Raw genomic sequence first — 21,486 nt, 5'->3', positions numbered from 1 at the left:
AAATTGTGTTCTTTTTTTCGCGTGCCGTTCGTCCGTTCGCCATGGTTCAGGGGTGCAGATTATGAGCGGGAGGTCAGGAGCCCGGGCGCTGCCTTTGATCAGGGTCAGGCATGCCCCGAAGTTGTCAGTGATTATGCCTGGGTAATATATTCCTTGTTAGAAGATGGGCCAAGCTACCAGTGTGCAAATGAGCAAGAGCCTATTTACATGCTCAGCCCCGAAACAGACCGGGCCTGTTCTTCCAAATGGCTCAGAGCGGTCTTAGAATGTGTTGGTAGATGTTCCTCACTGTGGAAGGTTCCCGCTTTACCCATCAAAGCTGCATTCTGCATTTTCTGATGACAGTGTGCTTGGCCTGTGAATCTCTCGTGGCAGGGTGCGACAATGATTTATGGCAGAACTCTATCGTTCGTTCACTCGCTGTGCGAATGGCTTATTTATTTATTTCCTTCCCATTCCTTTCCCTCGGACATCCCAGTTTTCCTGCTGGAGCCACATGCCAGGGAGTGAACGGAGAGCACCCTGCGGCCTTGAATGAGTGCAGCGTAGGGCTGGGGACGTGTGAAGTTCCAGCAGTAAATCTCACCTACTTAGGGGGCCCTCGGCTTCCCACTGCTAGCCTTGATAGATAGTGATCCGCATGGCTTTCATGTGCACTTATAAAACAATTGGCCCCCTGCAGAGCAGTATGTCAGGGATTGGCCAGTGCAACTTTCTGTCTGGACCGCTATGCCTCATATACTATTTTGTTTCTCTTCCTCCAGGAGAGAAATATAATATGCTAGCTTCAGTGTGTGTGTGCGTGTGTCTGTGTGTACACATGTATGTGCGACTAGTGTAGTGGTTCGGGCACTGCGCTACAAAGCCGGCAATCTGAGTTTGATTCCCGCTCATGGCCAACATCAGTGGCAAATTCTGAACCGGTCCTGGGCCTTCTATAGGTCAACTCGACCAAAAATTTACGGCAGATGCAGAATGTACAAATCAGCGTTGGGGAGACAAAGGCGGCCGGGCGTAGTGCTGAACACATCCCCTTGTGTGCCGTGTCAGCCGTCATAGGTGCTCGCTAAGAGCACTTACCCCGGCAGCCTGGAAAGGCTTTATGGGGGGGGATCTTTGTGTATACGTGGGGACAGATGCCTATCACTTGTGATGTCGCGCACATTTCTACAGACTGCATACGGTGACCATTAATCCTGCGCGGGAATTTAAATGAGTTGCCTTAATGGCTGCCGTCAAGCGCTTCTTATGAAGAAAACATTGGCACAAATATTCCACGGAATGTGTTTTGGTGCCACGATCCGAATTCCGCTGAAAATCGGGATGCTCTCATTATCGGGAGCAGTGCTCCGGCCTTGTAATCCAGCGCCGCATGTTTACACATTGCATTCTGCTGTGAGGGTTTGAACAGCTCCCAGGAGAGGGCGGTGAGAGTGAATTGAATTTGTTTCATATGAAACTGGCAAGAAATAGCGGAACCATATAACTTGTTTCCCTCTGATTTTAAATTAATTCTCAGCTTTATAAAGGGTACCATTTCATTCACCCCATTGACCTTGGTCACAGTCAACACAAACTGCACACCAGTGCCAAAAAAGCAATCCTCTTACAAAATAAAACGCAAGATCATCATCACTTTCCGATGGGCTGTGGCATCACTTTCATTTTTTCACCTTTTTTTTTACCTTAAAAAAGCAACACCGAAAGATGAAAGTTCCCAACAGATGAAAACGGTTTCGTTTTATTTGAACTGGTGACGTCTCTTTGTGGTGGTGGCGGCGGCGACGGCGGCGACGGTGAGAACGTCTCGAAATAATTTTCACTTAAACGGCGTAAAGGTAAAAGAAGAAAAAAAAATACGCACATCAGCCGGCGCATGAATGATGGATGATGTTGACTTGCGAGGCATTGTGCTCGCACACAAACAGCAATTGGGCAGGTGTTTTGCTGCAATGCATTCCCAAACAGCTTAAGCTGATACTGCAGGCCAAGACTTCATAGGGGCATTGGATTTATGAACACAATGCCGTTCTTTGGCTTATGAGGGGGGGATTGCAAAAAGGTTATGGGTTAGGCTTATGCCACTCTTAGGCTGTGATGGGAAGCATGTACCCCCCCCCCGCCGCCCCCAGGCGTGCTCTCCTTTGCAGAGAGGCCTGTGCTGCACGGTCGCGCGTGCCTGTGCGCAGTAGGTAACCATGGCTAGCGCAAAGGTGATTTAGTCGATGCCGACGTCACGTCACACTCAGAGCTCAAACAACCTCGCAAAAATGCTTTCTTCAATACCTTTGCTCTGAATAGAAAAAAAGGATAATTGGCGATGCGTCAGACAATGGCCCTCCTACGTAGCGCATACGGATGCACAATGAAGATGGGCCATCATCTGAAACGTCGCCTGTTGTATGTGTGTATTATTTTAGGGCAGTGTCATTGCCAAATATGTTGGGGTTTTGTTTGCTTTGTGCACCACTGCTGACGCAGTATCACTAGAAAATAACCATATTGACAGCTTCGCAGTTCGAATTAAGGTGGTCACTAAAAGATGATGTGGGGTGGTGTGTTGAAATGGAACTGGAATTTGTAATTAATATAATTAAATAACGTTCATATTAAGCAGAATTGAAAGGTATATGAATTAATGGAGAGAGTGACAATTGAGTGTAAAGGTCATGCATATGCTTTATATATGTCATTGTTTCATTTAAATTTCAAAATCCCCACGCGGTCACCCCCACGCAAGTTGGGTTTAATTGTGTTATGATATCTCATTACATGGGGACACATATCCTCGGAAATCTCTCTTTTTTTTCCCTTTGTTTCTTCTCCGAAGACGGATGAATATTTCATGGATTTGAAAGTCAAACGTAAATTGTTGCAACAAAGGCAACAGCGTCTGCTTTTCGTCATCCTGGTTCTCTCTTTTTTTGTAACGAGCTTGATCAATTTCCATCTTGGCAGCGACCGCCGTTGCCCCCTTCGAGCCGGGTTAAAGTCGGTGGTGCATACCAAAGATGAGACATTAATCAATTTGGTAGAATAAATGTTACGGGTTTTCTTTTTTTGGTGCGTGTGTAACAACGGAGGAGCAGGAAGAGAGGAGACACTGTGAGCCTCCACAACGTGTGAGATACGTTCGGAGTGCTAAACGATGAAAATGATCAATTTAACACCAGTATTATTCATAATATAGGTTTTTGGGTCAGATCGCGTTATTTATAAATGTGTCGTAACCCTCCACCACCCGACACGGCCAAACAGTAAAAAATGTGTCACGTTTTTCAAAGGACAAAATAATTCACTTCTTTAGCCCACCGGTGTGTTGAAGAGAGAATCAACAGCATTTTAAAATGTGAGTAGTACGACGTTTCGCTGATAATTACAATCAGCTTCATCGGGCAAAAATGGTGAAGCTCTCCTGTGCTTCCGGTCTTAAATAGAGCAGCCTCAGCAGGGTGACGTCATCATTTAATTAAATCTGGTGCACCAGTAATTTTCAGCGAAACGTCATACTCAAATTAAAAAATTCTGTTGATTCTCTCTTCAACACACCAGTGGGCTAAAGAAGTGAATTATTTTGTCCTTTGAAAAACGTGACACATTTTTTACTGTTTGGCCGTGTCGGGTGGTGGAGGGTTACGACACATTTATAAATAACGCGATCTGACCCAAAAACCTATATTATGGATGAAAATTATGTCTTTCGCCCGAAGCGGGACGATATTTGTTCTTTTGACGCCTTTTCCATAAATAGGGTTCAATTAAATTAGGCTGCGTAGGGTGAATTAAACGTGGGGTACGACTGCGGGGATCTCTAAATTAACCTCATTGTTAATGGACACGTTTTTGTTTTATAACGATCTCAGCTATTGCCGATATGAAGTTGCTGTCCAAGTGTTAATTTGTCTTCTCTGAAGGAAAAAAATAGTTTTACCATGCTTAACGCTGCAGGAAGGAGGTTAATTGGTCACAGTGCAGACCACACTTTGAAATTATATTACAGATGAGACTGCTTAGTTTTCATAAATATTTTATATATACCTACATGTATCTGTATATACACAGACACGTATGAAATGCACTCAAAAGTGATTTATGGTCACGACATTATAATAATAAAACACACAATGACCGAATATTAGTGTTGGTTTAGAATCCCATGAAAATGTCATTTTAATTTATCATAATATACAACCCATTATCATTCCACTGGCAGATGATAGCCTTACCATACCATATAGGTTATGAGAGGTTTATTTTTTTTACCATACTTCACCGTACTAATTAGTGTGGGGTCAATGATGGTAGGGCGTTTCAGAACCAGTTCAGATATCATTTTCCACCAATGTTGGCCATGGCTGGGAATCTAACTCAGCCCGCGGGGTTTCGTAGCGCAGTGCACAAAAAAAAAGTATACACCAACGAGAGAATCATCTGTGACATTGACAAACAATCTTTGTGACTGTTATGTGCACTATTATTATCCTGTGCTTAACATGGTCTGATTGCTCGTGATATGCGCATGTGTATTTGTAAAAGTGCAGCAGGAAATGTAATGTATATGTGGGAATGTGGGAGAGTTTAATTGCAGTTGTGTCGCACTATAACCCGTTGACTCTTACACAGGAAAGTGGAATTTAACAACAGATAACAATGGCTTCTTGTACACGTGCAATTTTTTTTAATACACCGATTGCATCTGATTGTAAACTCTTGGATTCACTGCTAGGCTAGGACAATGCGAATTTTCGCATGTGTAAGATGCCTGCACTGTTAAAAGTAACATAATGTTACATTGCTACCTCAGATTAAAAGTGTTACATTTTTGTCATGTTATGTTTATTTCATTCCTGAAATTTATTTATTTTCTTCCATAAGTGTACATTTTATTGAACTTTTTTTATTTGCCTTCATTCCATGCACATTGTTCATATTTGGAATCTGTTATTTGTATTTTTTTAATTTCCTTATGTGAAGATCCTTGAGTGATTCGTCTAATTTGGGGCGATATTGTAGTTGCGTGTTTGCTGTATGGTGTATTTATATATTTATAGGGCACCATTGACCTAAGGCACTTCAGACGTCTCATTCGGCTCTTCCCTGAACATAAGTATCGGTCGAAGTGCCGGTAGTGAGCCAGTCCAATGTCACATCCCAGTTTCAAATGTTACACATGACCAGGTATTGAACCCAGGTCTGTGGGATGATAAACAATGTGACCACCTCCCACAACTAAAATATTAAATTCCCCCCCCCTCCCACCATAGTAATACAGACTGTTGAAGAACATGCTGTTAGGGGCCACCTATTAAGGTTGGCATGGAAAAATAGGAAAATAACGTGGCCAGCTGTACCACTGTGTGGGACTGCCACCGCTCCTCAGTGGCCATGTTCACAACGTGCACCAAGTACTCATTTAAGGCTGAGCCAACGGAAAGGGAGTCCACCACCGAATTATGTGGATGAAGGTCCGTGTGGCTCAGCGGGAGAGCGAGTAGCTTGCAGTCGGAAGGTTGAGCGTTCAAATCCTGGTTAGGGGTTGACTCAGCTCATCGCAACTCTGGGGTCAATAAAATTAGTTCCACTTTGTGGAGAAGTAAAAATTCGACTCACCCCCACTGTAGAAATGTGGAATTTCCCACCACTGGCTCAGAGACACGCACGGGCGATTAGCACTGCCTGTGCGTTCATTTGCACAGAAAATCACTTTTGAGTTGACTTCGACAGAAGAACTTGATGACCAACGTTGTGGAATGGGCCTAACATTCTGCGGAAACCAACCTCAGGATGTTTCAAGACAGATGAATGGTGGAAAGCAGTGGTGGCAACAGCTGTGATTCCCCAATAACCATAAGTCAAGTGACTGACATGACAAAGATAGGGGAGGCCCAGAACATGTTGAGATACCCAATGCCACTGATGTTATCCATGGCTGGGAATTAATAATAATGATTTAGATCCATTTGTCAATCTTAATGCTGGATGAGGGCCTCCTCATGCCATGTCTGTCATAGGGGTTACTTGACCATACATCACTGCGCTGGTCAGTGCGGGTTGGTGAAGTGCGTGTATGTTGAATTTCTTTCGCACCATACGTAGCCAACCGTAGCGAACCGACGTGGGGGCTAGAACCCAGATAAGATATCACTCGCCACTGATGTGAGATGTCACTCGCCACTGGTGTTAGCCATGGCCGGGAATCAAAACTCCGTTCACCAGGTTGACAGCGCCGCGCCGTTAACCGCAACCCCACCACTCCCCACGACACGAGACAAATATCGCCCGTATAGCTAACACAGTGCTCCCCACAACGCGCACACACACACACAATGCGTACGTACAATTGAGTGACTCTCCTTGTTGGTTTCCGCGTGTTCTGCTGCCGCCACAGCTGCAAGGTGAGCTGGAGCGTGCGGAGCAGGGGGCGGCCTCGCTGCAGGTCTATGCCGACAGTCTGCTGCAGCAGATCTCCGACCGCTGTCCCGAGCTGCTGGAACAAGTGGTCAGCGCCCTGGAGGAAGCCGCGTCGTGACTTCACCCTCCGCCGCCACCGCCGCCCTCTGAACCCGGGTCGGCCTCGCCCACCCCCCCTGCCGGAGACGCTCTGCTGGCCCAGCCTCCGTCTCCCCGTCCTCGTCCTCGTCCTCGTCCTGCCGCTCTCGGATCGAGCCGCTGCCCTCCCCTCCTCTTCTTACCCCGCCGCCGCCGCCGCCTCCGTGGCTTCTGGAGCGAAACGCCCGCTTGGCCTGACTTTGAGAGGAACGTGTGTCATCGAAACCGTTTGGGAGCCGCTCTCTCGCGAGCACACATTCGCCTTCACAGCAGCATGTCGGCAATGTTAAAAGTTCTCACTCGCCCGTGTGTGTGTGTGTGAACGCATCTGTGAGCACACGTCCAATTCGGTGGTTTATTCGGTGGGGGTGTCGGTGGGGGGGGGCCTAAGGAGGCACATGTCTCCTCCTAAATGGACAGCAGTAAGCCCCCCCCCCCTCCCCCCCCCCCCAATAAGAGGCAGCTCCTCGGAGTGCCTGTGGAGGCACACAAGTTCAAGAGGTCATCATCACGGTCGCCACCGTTGATGCCACCACACTCGCTCATTGCTTGACACCTGCCCTCCAAAGGTCTGCCCTTGCAGTATTTCACTTGAGACCGATATTGTTTTACCACCCACACACTCCATTAGGTGTCACCCTCCTTGGTACCATCTCCGCCGCATGCTATAATCCCTGCCGGTGCAAGTCCGTTTTAGTCCTACCCATGCGCGTGTGAGCGCTGTGCGAGCGGCATGCCAGTGTGCGTACATCTGCGGCGTGTTCTTGTGTGTGTGTGCGCGCAAGTCACTGCAAGCCACACTGGGACCCTGAGCATGTCAGATTGCCCTGGATTAACCCTAATGTGAAATTACACTGAAAAATACACTGCGCTACTTAAGAAGGCTCATTTGCCCCCTCCCCAGCCCTTCTCGTGCCTGATGCGTCTGTCCCCTGGAACAGGGCTACAAGTCTCACTCAACCGTATATATACACGCATTTAAAAAAAATGCACGTCACGTCCTCCAAGTAGTATCAAGTGGCTGCTTTGTACTGTTAGACCACAGCTTGACCGGTGGAATTTTATATCAGAATAAGTGTTACAGCTGGCGAAACCGGTGTTCGAGCCAAGTATAATAGGAAGCATGCTTATGAGGACAATTTCTTTCTAAAGATAGTGAAATGTTTAACAAACTCGTTCACCGTCATGCCGCGCGGAGAAGGACAGTGAAGTGATCGAAAGCACCCAGAAACATTTGGACAGCTCGCACTCGCACACACTTAGTGACACGCACACGCTTAGTGACATGCACTCACTTAGTGACACGCACTCACACACGCTTAGTGACACGCGTACCGCTCGCAACGCACAAATAACACCCACTAAGTCCCTTTGACGGCGCAATTTTACAGGTGCAACACAATATTCGTTTGTTCTTTCGGTAAAGTCACGTGGATAGAAAAATAATCATACGAATAAAGTGGATTAAAAAAAGGTGCACACAATCCCTTCCCCTTTAGAGAATGGTGCTCGAAAACTTTCGCGTCGCGTGCGGCGGTACAACGCCACGATATTGTGCACGGTTACTGCAAACGTGAGTTCACGATATTTTCTGAACCTTTCCAGCGAACGTGATTTGTAAAACAATGAACGCGGTCAGGCTCGGAGCTGCGATGATGCTTCTACGAGCGCTGCGGTCCGGGGCGAGGCGAGCCTTGGGTGCGCGAGGACGTGAGATTGTGACGGCATCAACCCTCTGATCGACAAACAAAAATGTGCAATTGTGATGCCTTTTTACGTCATCGATTGAACATTTCAAACATTTATTTGAAACGCAAAACAAAAAAGGTTTAATCTTGACTTTGACACTTGCTGTTTTTTTTCTTTTTCTGCTCCAAAGTCGTCGGTGTTTTTGCATCTGTGCCCGGTGTACAACGAGAGAGAGAACGCGTGAGCGCGGCATAATTTTGCTTTCGACTGCCGTTTTGGGACTCTGTTTTTGTCACGTGACTTTTTGCACTGAAGTGGTTGTGGTCTCCAGACGGCCTGCCTTTCTGCGTGCTCTCGAGTCGAACCTTGACGGTTTGTTTCGTCAAGGGGCTGTACTTGGTTTCCCACTTGTTTGTCATGTCTCCGAACGGCGACGTGTGTTCTCGCGTAGCAAATGTCCTCTATTTAAACTGAAAGCTGCTAAGAAATACTTTGCTGCGGATTTGTATTCTACCCCTGACGGATATTAATTGGGGGCTAAGAATTTGTTTTGCTTTTTCTGAAGAGATGAGAGACGATTAGTATAGTTGTTTTGTTATCGACTGTAATTTCCGTAGCTGGGGGGGGGTGCATTAAAGATGTAACACCTACTGCCATTCTGCAAAGAAATATAGCTCTTCAAGCTGCCGTTTAAAAATAGGATATGTTTTGTGTGCGCCTGCATACAGGGGGAGGAGGGCAAGATGGGAAGGCGCACTGGTGTGGTGGGTTGGGGGGGGGGTGTGGAAAGTTTAGATTTACATTTAAATTAGATTAGATAATTATCGCTGTTGTTTTCGCTGGGTATTGTAACGGGATTTTGATCGTTTAATTTCGAATTGTCTATTATAATCCTTTTAAGGTATCGGCTGCATTGGGGCGACTCGGTTTTTCACAGCCGATTTAACGTGCCAACTTCACACTACAAGCCTTTTGCTGAGTTGGGCGACGCTTAATAAAGGGACTTTTGTTACCGAAGAAGGCATTTACTGAGCACAATTCCGAACGTGTGGCACAAGTGGTTTGAGAGTGTGCCAACTTTTGACATGAATCTGTGCTGCGATGGCCAAAAAAATAATGTTAATTGCTCACTCAACCTCACCACAACATTAATGACTTGAACCACGTGGAAATTTCAGACTGGTAATGAGATAATGAGAATTTTTTTTAAGACCTTTGCACCCCCTTTATTACAATGGTTTCGTCTCATGCCCCCCCCCCCCCCACCACCCCCACGTGTGCACATTTGCAAACCAGTTGTCAGCGTGTGGCTGCATTTGGAGTGTTCCACGTTGACGGTGGGGAGGGGGGGGGGTGTGAGCGAAATTTTGACTGTTCCTGGATCGTGGCCGTGAGTTGAGAACGTGGCAATAATGCGGTTCGCTTGTTTCAACGCCGACGTCAGAATGGGTTGATTAATTGAAAAGCGGGGGCGCTGCCTCGTTGGGAATACAATAGACAAATATCGGAGATGATATTTTACTTAAAGCCACGTTTATACCTCAATCAGCGTTGAGCTGCCGAAAATAGTCCATGATAACTTTAAAATGCTCTTCATTGAAATTTGCACACAGCCTATTAGACTTTAAAAAAGCACATGTAATGTATGGTTGAGGTCTGACTGTATGAATGCAAAAGGAACACCATACTTGTATCAATTGGCATGCTGTTAGCATGCGTCTGTTTTGTTTTCATAGTCTAGGTATATGTAACACTGCTCTATTTATATTCCCTTACCCAAATACTGTAGGTCTTGTTTGTTTGCCATTATATTTTTTAAGTATTCTTTTGCTTTATTGCATTTACAAATGAAAAACAATACCGATGAATGTTTTAAAAGTATATAAATCTATATATTTTCCAAAGTTACCATTGGCGCATGCGTCGGGACGACGGACGGAAAGAGCTCTACGCTTATACTAAGTGCGTATTGGGTTCTTTTCTTTTTTTTGTCCGACTGGTTCAACGCGGGTGGAACGCTGCCGGTGCGGTCCGTGTCTGCAACGTGAGAAGCCGCGCGTGTTGATGGCAGCGTGTGTGTATGTTGTGTGTAAAAAAAAAAACGAAACTTGTGAGTATGTTGAAATGTTCCTTCCCCCTCCACGTCTTGTCCCCTTGGTTATGCAAAAACAAAAAAATACGCGCTCGTGCGCACATACACACACCGCTTTAAATGTTACGTGCGTTTAAATTTCAACGGATCACTTCTCTGAAGTCCAAATGCATTTCTGAATCGAGTTCAATATAGTTGCGAATGGTTTAGCCGGGTTCGCATCGTTCTCTTCGCGCCTCCAGCGAGTTCCCCTGTGCCATGGCGCGCAGCGGGGAACGCTCAAGTTCAGCAATGCGGTCGGGGTTTGCTGTACACACTTTCCTCGTTATTCGCGAGGGATACGTTTCGTAGATGCTTGCGAATAGCAAATTTCGCCGATAATGTTATTGGCCTACGAAACCCTGTCTTTTTAAAATGAATTTACCTTAAACAAATACATAATCAAGTTATTCTCTCATTACGGTATCTCATCACTTTCAATGCACTCGTGTTGAGAGTTCCAGATGCGATTTGCGGAGAGTCAAAAATCGCAGATAACAAACGCGTGCATACCCAGGAAATAACCGCACAGTCGCACGCCTGGGCCAAACGCAGACGCGCTTAGCAAAGCGTTCCTTGGCCAACTCGGCTTGCCTTGGCCAACCGAGGTGGTGGTGGTGGTGGTGGGCGGGGGGGGCATCCACGCAGGCGACAGGCCGTGCCGCGCGATGATTTGCTTTGTTTTTTTTGTTTTACTGCACAACAACGGCGTGGATGGAACATTGGCTATCACCCCTGAACGTTTCCTCCGTGGGGATTCACAAACTGAGAGCTCGAAATGAGTTGCGGGACAATTGGGCCCCACCGTGTGGTAAAGAAATAATTCCCGCGTTGGTCACGTTTAAAAAAGGCCCAGGTGTTCTGCGTTTGGTTTCGGAGTCCGTTCTAAACAAAGGAGAGGAGAGAGAGAGAGAAAAACAGCGAATGCGTGATTATTGGTCCCCCCCATCAAATGTAATCCTTCGTCATCGTGTGTGCGTTTCAAATTGTGTGGAAAACGGCTCGTACAATTTTCAAATTACCAAACTGCAATGTTGGTCGTGTGTGCGTTAAAGTCGACCGAACTTGACGTGTTTGGTTTATAACCCCGATTCCTTGTTTTTTTTTAGTTCTTGCCCCGTTCGTTTAACCGAGTCACGGAGGGGTGTGCATTGATCAGTGTGTCCATTGCTTTGATGTTTTATTGACCGGGGGAAATCTATACGTGGCACATGCAGTACAGGCTACTTAATCATCGAGAGGATGTCAGAATGTTATATTAATTCTGCCTCTTGATGCTGTGATATAATGTGCTTTTTTGATGATTGAGAATTGAAACAAATGTTAAGTGTAAATCAAGCTATATTAAATGTTATTTGGCAACCTTGCGAACCTTGTGAGTTTTTTTTCTTCATTTTACTCTCATGACATGACCTGTGCGCACATGTATGTATGTTGAAATTCTTTCGCCGTACCGAACATAGCAAATTGTGCTTATCAGAGGTGCCGGGAACGTGCTAACGTTCTGCCGATCTTCGAAAGAATGGAACTTCGGCGATGCGGGTCACAAGATCCCGTTCGTTTGTTTTTATATCTTTTTTTTGACAAAGGGGTAATTGCCCAAAACACATGTCAGGTGACTTGGCCATTATGAGCGGCGGTGTTGATAATGACGCCGATAATTTGCGATCGTTTGCCGATGAGTGCGAGCCGCGAGGCCCTCTCCTCGCTTGGCCCCGCGCGGTGTGGCTCGTGAATGTTTTCGTTCGCTGGTCCACACGGGTGGCGAATGAGAGGTCACGCAGTGTCAGGAAGCCGTTTGATTCGGGATGGAGGAGGAGAGGGAGGGGGGGGAGCCGACGTGCAGCCGATGTATAACTTACGAGGCGGCGTGATGGCTATCAGTCAGCTGCCCTGCGTACTCGCGGGGCGTGATAGCGTCTTCACGTCCAAGTGAAGGCTTGTCAAAGCGCCGTCAGGGGTGATGGGGTGAAAGTATGGAAACATTGAGAGTTCTGGAGCAAACAAGGCCACTTAGGCCATCAAAACAGACCACCAGACCTGGTTGCTGTTCACATCCAGGTCATTGTAGCGTACATGCACCACCGTCTTCTGTTAAGTCTTATACAGGGTGCTTAAAAATGTTTTTAACACTCCTGAGAATTTGCAACAACACCACAAGAAATGTGCCTCCGGGTTCTGGAGACCACCTGGAGAAGATTCCAGGCGTTTGTGGACAATGATGGCGAACAAGTGGAGACGGACTTTTTGAAGCTAATCACATACATTCGTTATCATGTTCTATTTCTATTAAAACGATAGTCACATATAAGTGTTAACATCTTTTTACGCACCCTGTATGTATTGGCTTGCGTTAAAATCACGGCGCGTGCTGTTGTTCGAGCATGTGCGACATTAACGTGGACTTCTCAAACTACAATTAATTAGAGCCTTGGCCATGCCCTTTTAACCCAGGAAAGAAAAAGCTCACAGAGGCTGATGACGCTTTTTTGTATCAGGAGGGGCCCATGCATTGTGATCCCGGGTTCAAATTATCATCGACACGTGGGAGGAAACAACCACCCCGAGAAAACTCTCAGAGACTCCGCACAGATAGATTCCGGAATGTGTTGCTGCAGTGCCATCTCCTGGCACCTCGCAAGCCAAGCCTTACGACCCATCGAGCATCCCCAGGCACGCAAGTCCGAGCAGGGATAAAGTCTGCTTAGCTGCTGACATTGTACGAGATCGGGTGGATGGATCCAGGATGATTTGATTGTGTGGACTAAGCATGCTCTACATTCACAAGTAAAGGAGCTTATGGCACACTGCACACATCTGTACACTGAGAATGCTTGGATTTCCCGCTTGGGCAGGCGCTGTCAGAGAACGTTGATGCAGAGGATATATTACTTACTCTTTGGTTTTTTTCGGTAAAGTCACGTAGGTAAAAAATAAAATAAATGAAAACAACTGAATTGAATCACGACGTTTCGGAGGCAACACAAGCTTCCGTCTTCAGGTGGAACCGTTACAGCCAAAGTCGCTGTAGTAAGTGAGCTGTAACGGTTCCACCTGAAGACGGAAGCTTGTGTTGCCTCCGAAACGTCGTGATTTTATTTAGTTGTTTTAATTTATTTTATTTTTTACCTACGTGACTTTACCGAAAAAACAAAGAGTATGAATCCTTGCAGACACGAAAGCTTCAAATCTAGATACTGTATATCACTTAGTTACATTTTAGTTTTGCAAGCATAGTCAACGTACAATTGTTTAATTAGTTGGGTATCTTTTCATTATGACTTATATTGGGTTACGTTTAAGCATTATCGCTGCATAACTCTTCACAAACATTGCAAAGCATGGTGGCTATGTGTCGTGCCTTTAGATGCCACGAGTATTCAAACCTCGTAATGGGTTGGTTGAAAATATGAACTGTGGGAGGCACGATGACGAGGAGTTAAACAGTTCTTGCCGACTCCCAATGTATTCGTCCACATCAAGCAACATTTTTTTGTCCACAAAACCCATTTCAAATGTCTTCGGGAATCTGGCTACTGTGCATATATCCACATCCGGACCTGCCCCGTGCACGAATGACATTGAAGGGAAAATTACACCTCGCCACTTATTTGTTTATGGTTTTAACACTGGGCGGCCTTCTAATTTTCTGTCTCCGTTTCAAAACCTGGCCACAGTCCAGATCTCCGATGCAACGACGTTGGGAATAGGACATGCGTTTTGTGGTCCTAATAAAAACCCCAAATCATTGGGATTCACTCGACAGCCCCTGCAATGAAGCTGTAAAGTACATCACAATTCTTAGGTTTTTTCGGTAAAGTCACGTAGGTAAAAACATTAAAATTAATAAAAGTAAAATAAAATAAAAAAATCACGACGTTTCGGAGGCAACACAAGCTTCTGTGTTGCCTCCGAAACGTCGTGATTTTTATTTTATTTTACTTTTATTAATTTTAATGTTGTTACCTACGTGACTATACCGAAAAAACCTAAGAATATGAATCCTTGCAGTCACGAAAGCTTCAAATCTAGAATTAAATCACAATTGTACTCCCCTCCCCCCACTGCATAGATGAGTTCAAGTGGAAGTCACTGTGCATTAGTGAGTAGCACCATCGTGTATGGATGTGCACGCAGAGTGAGAACACAGGTGGAGTTGTCCTATGCCCTCTGGGTGGTCCACGTGGTGGTCGTGCAAGCGCCTTTGGAGACCAGGGTTCAAGCCCCGATCTCACCCCTCCTGCTAATGCCCTGCAGAAACATCATCAATAAGGAGCGCGCCGTCCTTAGAGGGGTGTTAATCCTGCGAGCCGAGGCGAAAAGTTCCCCGTCGGGCCGCCTGCGATGGGTGCGTCATTGTGCGTTCCCCAGAAATGCCCGGCGTGCCTGGTAGTTCACTGTGCTGAGTCTCTTCTCCTCTCGCCTCCCTCGAACTCGCAGAGACTCCGCTGCGAGCGATCGCTTCGCGTCTCCGGGTCTCGGTTGGTTAACTCGAAGCCCATTCGAGGCTACTGATGAATGCGCACAAATGCATTCCGTTTCGAGTTATTGTGCATCGTTTCTTTCTTTTCAAACAACGGAGCGAAAAAAAAATGACGGCAGAAATAAAATCCCAGACAGCAGCAGCAGCGAAAAAATAAATCTCGAAAGAGAGACTCCATAAATAAGCAGAGACGAAGCTGCCGTTGTGGCAAGCGTTCGGGACCACCTCCATTCATCAAACCCGTGCCGTGCGAGCCAATCGCGACGAGGCCCCGCTGCTGTGACCCTGCAGACGTCTCAACAGCGCCAACTGACTTTGGTCGCAGGTGAAAGCATTGTAATAATTAGGCATCATCATATCCTTCTCTCTCCCCACGCCTAAAGCAACTGCATTTTCTCCCCCCCGCCGCCGCCGCCGCCCCCCAATCAAAACTAAAACAACCCCGAGCCAAGTCGGGCTCCCCGTTGCGCGCCCCCTTTCCACGCGCGCCGATTTGCGAGCGGCCAGAGGAAGGTATTTGTTGTTGTTCAACCGCAACTTTCACGAACTTTGGCCCGCGAGAATACAGTTTGAAGCAAGCGCTGTACTCGAGTGGTGGTGGTGGAGGTGCTACTGCCGCCGCTCCTGCGGCTGCGAGGAGAGTCACGGAAACAATAGGAGGGGAGTAGGGGGGGAGTAAGAGAGAGAGACCTCAGAGAGAGCCGCGGAGAGCTGCAGCGAAAGAGAAGCCGCTTCTCTTGGCCGTCGCAAGAGCGTCGCGCGAAAATTCGCGGTGCGTAAATTCGCTCGTCTGGACACGCGCACGCACGCACGCGCGCGCGCTCTCTCAGCTTTACTTCTCAAAGTTGAAGACTCTCTCGGCGTTACACACTACTTGAAGGTCTCGCTCTCTGTCGCTCACAAGGTGGGGCCCCTCGACTGCGTAAATAAATAAGCAAGTTAACTGTTAACCGAGCGAGCTATGCGACTAATAAACGCGACATTTCAAAAAGGGGGCGAGTGTGGCACTGTAAAGGAATAAATCGCAACGGAGTTTTCCTCTCGGTCCGCTTTTACGCAATCGCCGCGCAGAGCGAACAAACCCAAAAAGTTTGGCGAAAGTTCGCGAAAGCGAATCATAAACGACTAAGTAAGCAACTCACTCTTGCGAGAGTAGTACACCGGGGGGGAGGGGGGAGGGGGAAGGTAACTACACGGCACGCACTCCTCCGGGCTGCTTACTCTCTGTGCGTCTCTGCCGACACTTCACGATGTGTCCTGTCGTTGTTGTTGTTGTCGTGACTGTCGCCGTTTCTCTTCGCCGGCTCGGCTGCGGGAGTTGCTACACGGGCGCGCGGGCGGGCGGGCGCCGTTCGGGCATAGGAGGAGTCGCTTCATCCGAGGAGCCGCCTCATCCGGAGCGATGAGTCGAGGCGGCTCGCAATTGGCCGCTCACTAATTGAGCACCGCTCGAGCCTAGCCCCGCGATCAGTTACTCGTCGGCAGGCGCAGCAGCAAGAGATCCTTAGCCCTCGGGAGTCACGCGGCAAAGAGTCGGACGACGCGTGGGGCAGCTGCGCTCTCCGGCAAGTACGTTGAGCGGTCATCGTTCAACTCATGGCTCCCTCTCACCTGTGCGCTGTGTTGGCTCCGGCAGCTTTGTACGAATAATGGGGAGACATACGGTGGCGTTGTTGCGCGCGCCACGGGTAAATGCTCAAGAGAGCCGGTGTTTTGTAAACTTTTTTTTAATGTGCTTCTTGTTGTTGGTGGTGGTGCTGATGATGATGTGCAGATGGTGGTCGGGACGGATCCGTGAGTGAGGTCCCAGTTGTCGTCGCCAACCTCCTCGTCTCCGGCCCCCTCCCCCACTTTGGTGGGGGGACGTTCGAAGCCTCTCGCAGGGAAACGTAACCCCCTCGGAGCAAGAAACGCGTTGCAATGTTCAATTATTTTTTTTAACAAAAAAAGTTTGGAACATAAAGAAAACGCTGACACTCGCTGGGGATAAAGTTTCGGAAGCGTTGCGCAGGACGGAGGAATTTAAACAAAACTTCGCGGCAGAGATCGGCGGACAAGGCAACTCCAAACCATACTCATCATCGCCCCGGTAAGCCACGATCGGTAAAGTTAATTTCTTCTTATTATTTTTTTTTAAAACGTGTTACAATTCCTACTTGTTTAAAGTTGCGGTCGACAAAAAGAAAACAAAGCACCTCGTTGCTTCGTAATTGTGGAAATCGCTTCGCTGCTTCCAGCCGATGACAAGTTGACTCGCCACGAGCCGATTCGTCGCTTAACCGCGAGTCTGAACAACTCGGCTCAACTCCCGTGCAGACTCCCGGCACGCACGCCACTTAGGCACTACACGTGCGTGCGCGTGCGCTGTTCCACAAGTGCGCGCGATGTGAAGACTGCAAGCGCAGTCGTTGATGCGTTGCGTTGAATGCGTCGCGGATGTCGATCGTTCGACGCGCGTAACAACTTTTTTTGTTTTGTTAAATTGCGCGTAAAAAGCGCCGTGAAAACACGGTTTCTTCACAAGCCGCTGAGTCGAGTCGCCGGTGCCGTTTGCTCTTCGACGGAGGCAACGTCGCTGGTTGTGCAACGGGGTTTTTGGCATTGCCAGCATCACCTGCGGTGACTTAACGACAAATCGCACTTGGTGTTCGCTCACATTTTCACTTTTCGCACCCGATGACCGTTGCACAACCCGCGTTTAAATAAACCAAAGCGCCCTTCATGGCCTGCATCTCGCCATCTCTCCGGCTCACCACTCCTCCGAGTTGCAGCAGAAACGTGACATTCATTAAAAAAAAAACTTTGTCTCTGGTTCTTCGCATCTAACAAATTGGTTTAGCTTCTGATCGCTCGTGGAAGGAAGGCCTCGTCTTCACCGACCGTTGTACGAATAACTTCTCGTACAATAATACTAATTAAACCTTCAAAGGTTTTCGTAATTCCAATGCTAGATGATGTCAATGGATTGAGAGTTTTGCTTGGCCATACTTCATCTCGCTGGTCAGTGCAGTTACACCAGAATAATTTCGGGCGGTGCCAATATCCTAAATCACTCATTGGTGTTTCTTCATTTGTGTTCTTTCAGCGTGAGTCCGATATGCAGTTACGTAATACACTCCATTGTACTGCTTTAAAGACTGCACACCAAAACCGACCAAACACCCCATCTATCCGTAAACCACAGAGACAGTGGGGTGGGGGAACGACCGAATCAGTCTGTTGATTCACCCGAATGAATGAGTGTGTGTACGTGTGTTGCACTCCTTTCGCACCGTACGTAGCCATCGGTGCCAATCGGAGGTGCGTGCGTGTCGTGCGAGTGTCGTTCGTCTATTCGCGCTGGCGATTGCGCAGCTCAAATTATAATTAATCAGCGACTTCGAGTGCCGTGTTCCCGAGCTAGAGAGGGCCCAATCATTGCAACGGGCGTGACAAATACAGCGCGTCCAGGAAAGCTTTCATCCGGTGTTTGAAAACTTTATAATTACACAGCGGTTTGAATTCCGCCGTGTAGAGGCTTGGCAAACGAGTCCTTTATACGCTTACGTGTGTTTTGTTTGGAGGTTCTTTTTGTTGTTGTTACCGCAAAGCTTTGAATGATCTCGTGACAGCACACATCGGAAGCATTCGAAATAATCTCATCGAGAGGTATTGGCCCAATTACCCGGCAACCTGTCACAGCTCAGAGCAGTTGAGCTTCACCCACTGCGATCGGAGGGAACTTGGGGCTGTTCAGACGCAGTGTGTCCAAAACTTAATCTCGTCGACCACCACCACCAACCACGCCACGTCTCTCCGCGTTCGCCAATGCATTCCTCGCAGTCAAATTGCAACTTAAATCGTTCCACGGTGCACGCGTCCGACGATTTGTTAGACGCGTTTCCTCCTCCTCCTCCTCTCTCCTCGTGATGCGCTTCGCAATTTTGACGCCACCGGCGTGAACATCGAAGCCGATTCGAGTCAGGGTTTGAGACGTCGGTGTGCGTGTTCCACGTGTACGCGTGGAGCACGTGACGCAGAGAGAGATAGAGCGGTAATTTGCACGGGGCGCGTCACGTGGCACGTGTTTAACAATCATCGGACGCGTGCAGCGTGAAACGAGTTAATTTGCATTTTTGAATTGGAGGAGTAAAATTGGTAAACGCGCAGAGTCGCGGCGGTCCGCGAGGACTGGAGTTTGTGAAACCCTGGACTTTCGAGAGATGAGACCCGTGCATTACAATCTTCAGGCTACATATCGTGCGTGACTGCAGATGATATATATAGTTGTATCGATCTAGCTTAGACTCTTCGTCTAATCCTGGTTCTTTCATAAATTATACTACCTTCATGGACACTGTATATGTTCGTTGCGTTCTCCTTTGGCATGCATTTTCGTCGACTAGCCCTACCTGCCCAAGGGGTATTGAACGACGACTGCGTTTGCTAATTCCATTTTTATGTTCTGCGCTGTTTGCAATACCATACGTATACTCAATGCGGAGGTGCCTTGTGTTGACCTCCGCATATTGACAGTTAGTTCGTTCGTCTCGTAGCCTTCCCTTCGTCCGTCCGAGGGGTTGTCCGCCAACCAGATCGACTCTCATGTGCCACAGGGACTATTGTCCGTCTTCGTCAGTTGTTGCGAATTCGATTTGTCCCGTTTACTGATGACACATTGTACTCGTAACGGCGCCATCAATCCAAGTTCTATTCACGGCACACACACACACACAAGGTTTAATTATGTGTACGAATACATTATCAGAAATAAAAGTGTGTCATTTGTCAAACACTTTGACATTTGGTACAAGTAAATATCCCGAGCAAAATGCTCGCTGTTTTGTGCTTATACATTACTGATGGATGAACGCCTACCCACGCCAATGTTGGTCACGGGGGTCGTTTGGCCATCCTTAACCACGATGGCTTGCTTCTTCTTGGTTCTTTCGGTAAAGTCACGTAAAAGGGAAGTAATAAAATAATAAAAATAAAACATAATAAAATAATTCTCACGACGTTTCGGCCACAACGCAAGCAGCCGTCCTCAGGTGAAGACCAGGTCTGTCTGGCTTGGTGAATGGAGGAGGCGAGAGTGGGGGGGGGGGTGTCAAATATCATTCGCCACTGATGTTAACCGTGGCCGGGAATCGAACTTCGGGTATCTGAACTTCGTAGTACATTGGTGCTAACCGTCGCGCCGCCGCTCCGACAGAGTCTCGTGACACCGCGTGACCCTGCATCTTCATCTCGTATTTGTTTTAACTCTCGACTCGCTGCAACTACAACCGCGCACTGCAAGCAGCTGCAACGTGGTTATTAGTTACTGGCCGTGGATTTATTCCAAGTTCATTTTTTTGTTCTTCTTCTTAAATTGCGAAAACTTGTAGAGAAGTCGAAATTTTAGTTTGCGTAGCTAACGGCCACCATCCGCCCGCCCCCCCCCCCGATAAGCATTTCTGTTCTACGCAAACATTTAAGAACACGGCGATGAACAGCAACACACGTTTGCGTCTTCCTTAACTCGAGCGCTGACATCGCGGGCAAGCCCACACACCCTTTGCTGTATGTGCTGCAACGATTGCGAGATGGGGCAACGGGTAACTTTAACCCCCACTGCGGTTATACGGTGCGACAACCCGTTCATTATCTTTGCAATGCACCTTTACGCAAGAACGCACGCACCTGCGAACACAATTTCTAATTGTAACTCATCCGCGAATGTAATACACACATTACATGATACTGTACCACGCCATCGCGTGCCATGTACACAACCTTGCGCCATCGTCTTGTGAGATATGCACCGCACGTGTCTGTAGCTCTGCGATTTAAGACATGTATACAAACATATATAATTGGCCGACGTTTCGGGCAATGGCCTTTCGTCACAGCACATAGACGGAGGTGTGAGAGAGACACAGAGTTGATAATTATGTTTGTCTGCTGTAAGAAAGGGCCGTTATGTTTTTTTTATCTTTCAAGGAAGTGTTATTTGACGAGTGCTTTGGTGGTAAAAAACATTTTTTATTTAACTGTTCTTGTGCATCACTGTCAAAGCAGCGGCAGCGGCAACATCGCCCGACAATTTGTTTAGATACAATGCGCGTGCACATCGTCCACGAGTAAGCCACTGGAGACACGCACTTTTGAATCTCGATTGAAAACTAATTTCCTTACAGCTGCTTCTTTTTTGCGTTTGTTTTGTTGGCACCTCCGATTAGCGCGGTTGGCTACGTACGGTGCGAAAGAAGTCCAACATACACACAGACGGTACTTGCATTTTGGCGGTGTATTATCTTCAAAATAAGTGGCAACTGGAATAATGTGGCGAGTTCTGTTGAGTGATGCGGTATTATCCCACTAACGTATCTCTGGACGCATCTCAGTGCATCTCGAATGATGATCACGCACATGCATAGACAAAGAACCCCCACCCCCTTAATATAGCCTCAACAGACTTTTGGGGCAAGCGCTATCAAGCGAGCAACTATTTACGCCCAGACTCACCGTCTGGAATCTCGGAAGTGATTGTTGACAGCCTAGAATTCGACAGAGGCGATAAGCGAGTACTTGACGGTGCAGATTTGAGTAATAGAGAGAGAGAGAGCATCACACTTTGCTGCTTTTACAACGTTGTCATGTACCTTCATTA

General features: G+C 47.4%; 2 protein-coding genes across 9 annotated transcripts in view; both read left to right on the top strand.

Moving 5' to 3' along the window:
- The window catches only part of LOC144730080 (ERC protein 2-like), a 180,191-nt gene extending 168,455 nt beyond the window's left edge, over positions 1-11,736 (top strand). For all 6 annotated transcript variants that reach the window (XM_078610611.1, XM_078610610.1, XM_078610609.1 and 3 more), the window contains one exon: positions 6,389-11,736. In XM_078610611.1, the coding sequence (XP_078466737.1) occupies positions 6,389-6,529 (141 nt within the window). In that variant the 3' untranslated portion in view covers positions 6,530-11,736. The remainder of the gene's footprint in view (positions 1-6,388) is intronic.
- A 3,633-nt stretch (positions 11,737-15,369) lies between these two features.
- The window catches only part of LOC144730079 (protein Wnt-5b-like), a 50,829-nt gene continuing 44,712 nt past the window's right edge, over positions 15,370-21,486 (top strand). For 2 of the 3 annotated variants that reach the window (XM_078610606.1, XM_078610608.1), the window contains exons 1-2: positions 16,040-16,421; positions 16,627-16,941. The gene's annotated coding sequence lies outside the window, so the exon portion shown is untranslated. Of the gene's footprint in view, positions 15,625-16,039; positions 16,422-16,626; positions 16,942-21,486 lie in introns of those variants that run through there. The other variant, XM_078610607.1, reaches the window with a different exon arrangement.

This window comes from Lampetra planeri, chromosome 34 (assembly GCF_965212315.1).
Source record: "Lampetra planeri chromosome 34, kcLamPlan1.2.h2, whole genome shotgun sequence".
NCBI classification, from domain to species: domain Eukaryota; kingdom Metazoa; phylum Chordata; class Hyperoartia; order Petromyzontiformes; family Petromyzontidae; genus Lampetra; species Lampetra planeri.
The sequence above is the reverse complement of the archived record's forward strand: the minus strand, read 5'-3'. Positions and strand labels throughout refer to the sequence as shown.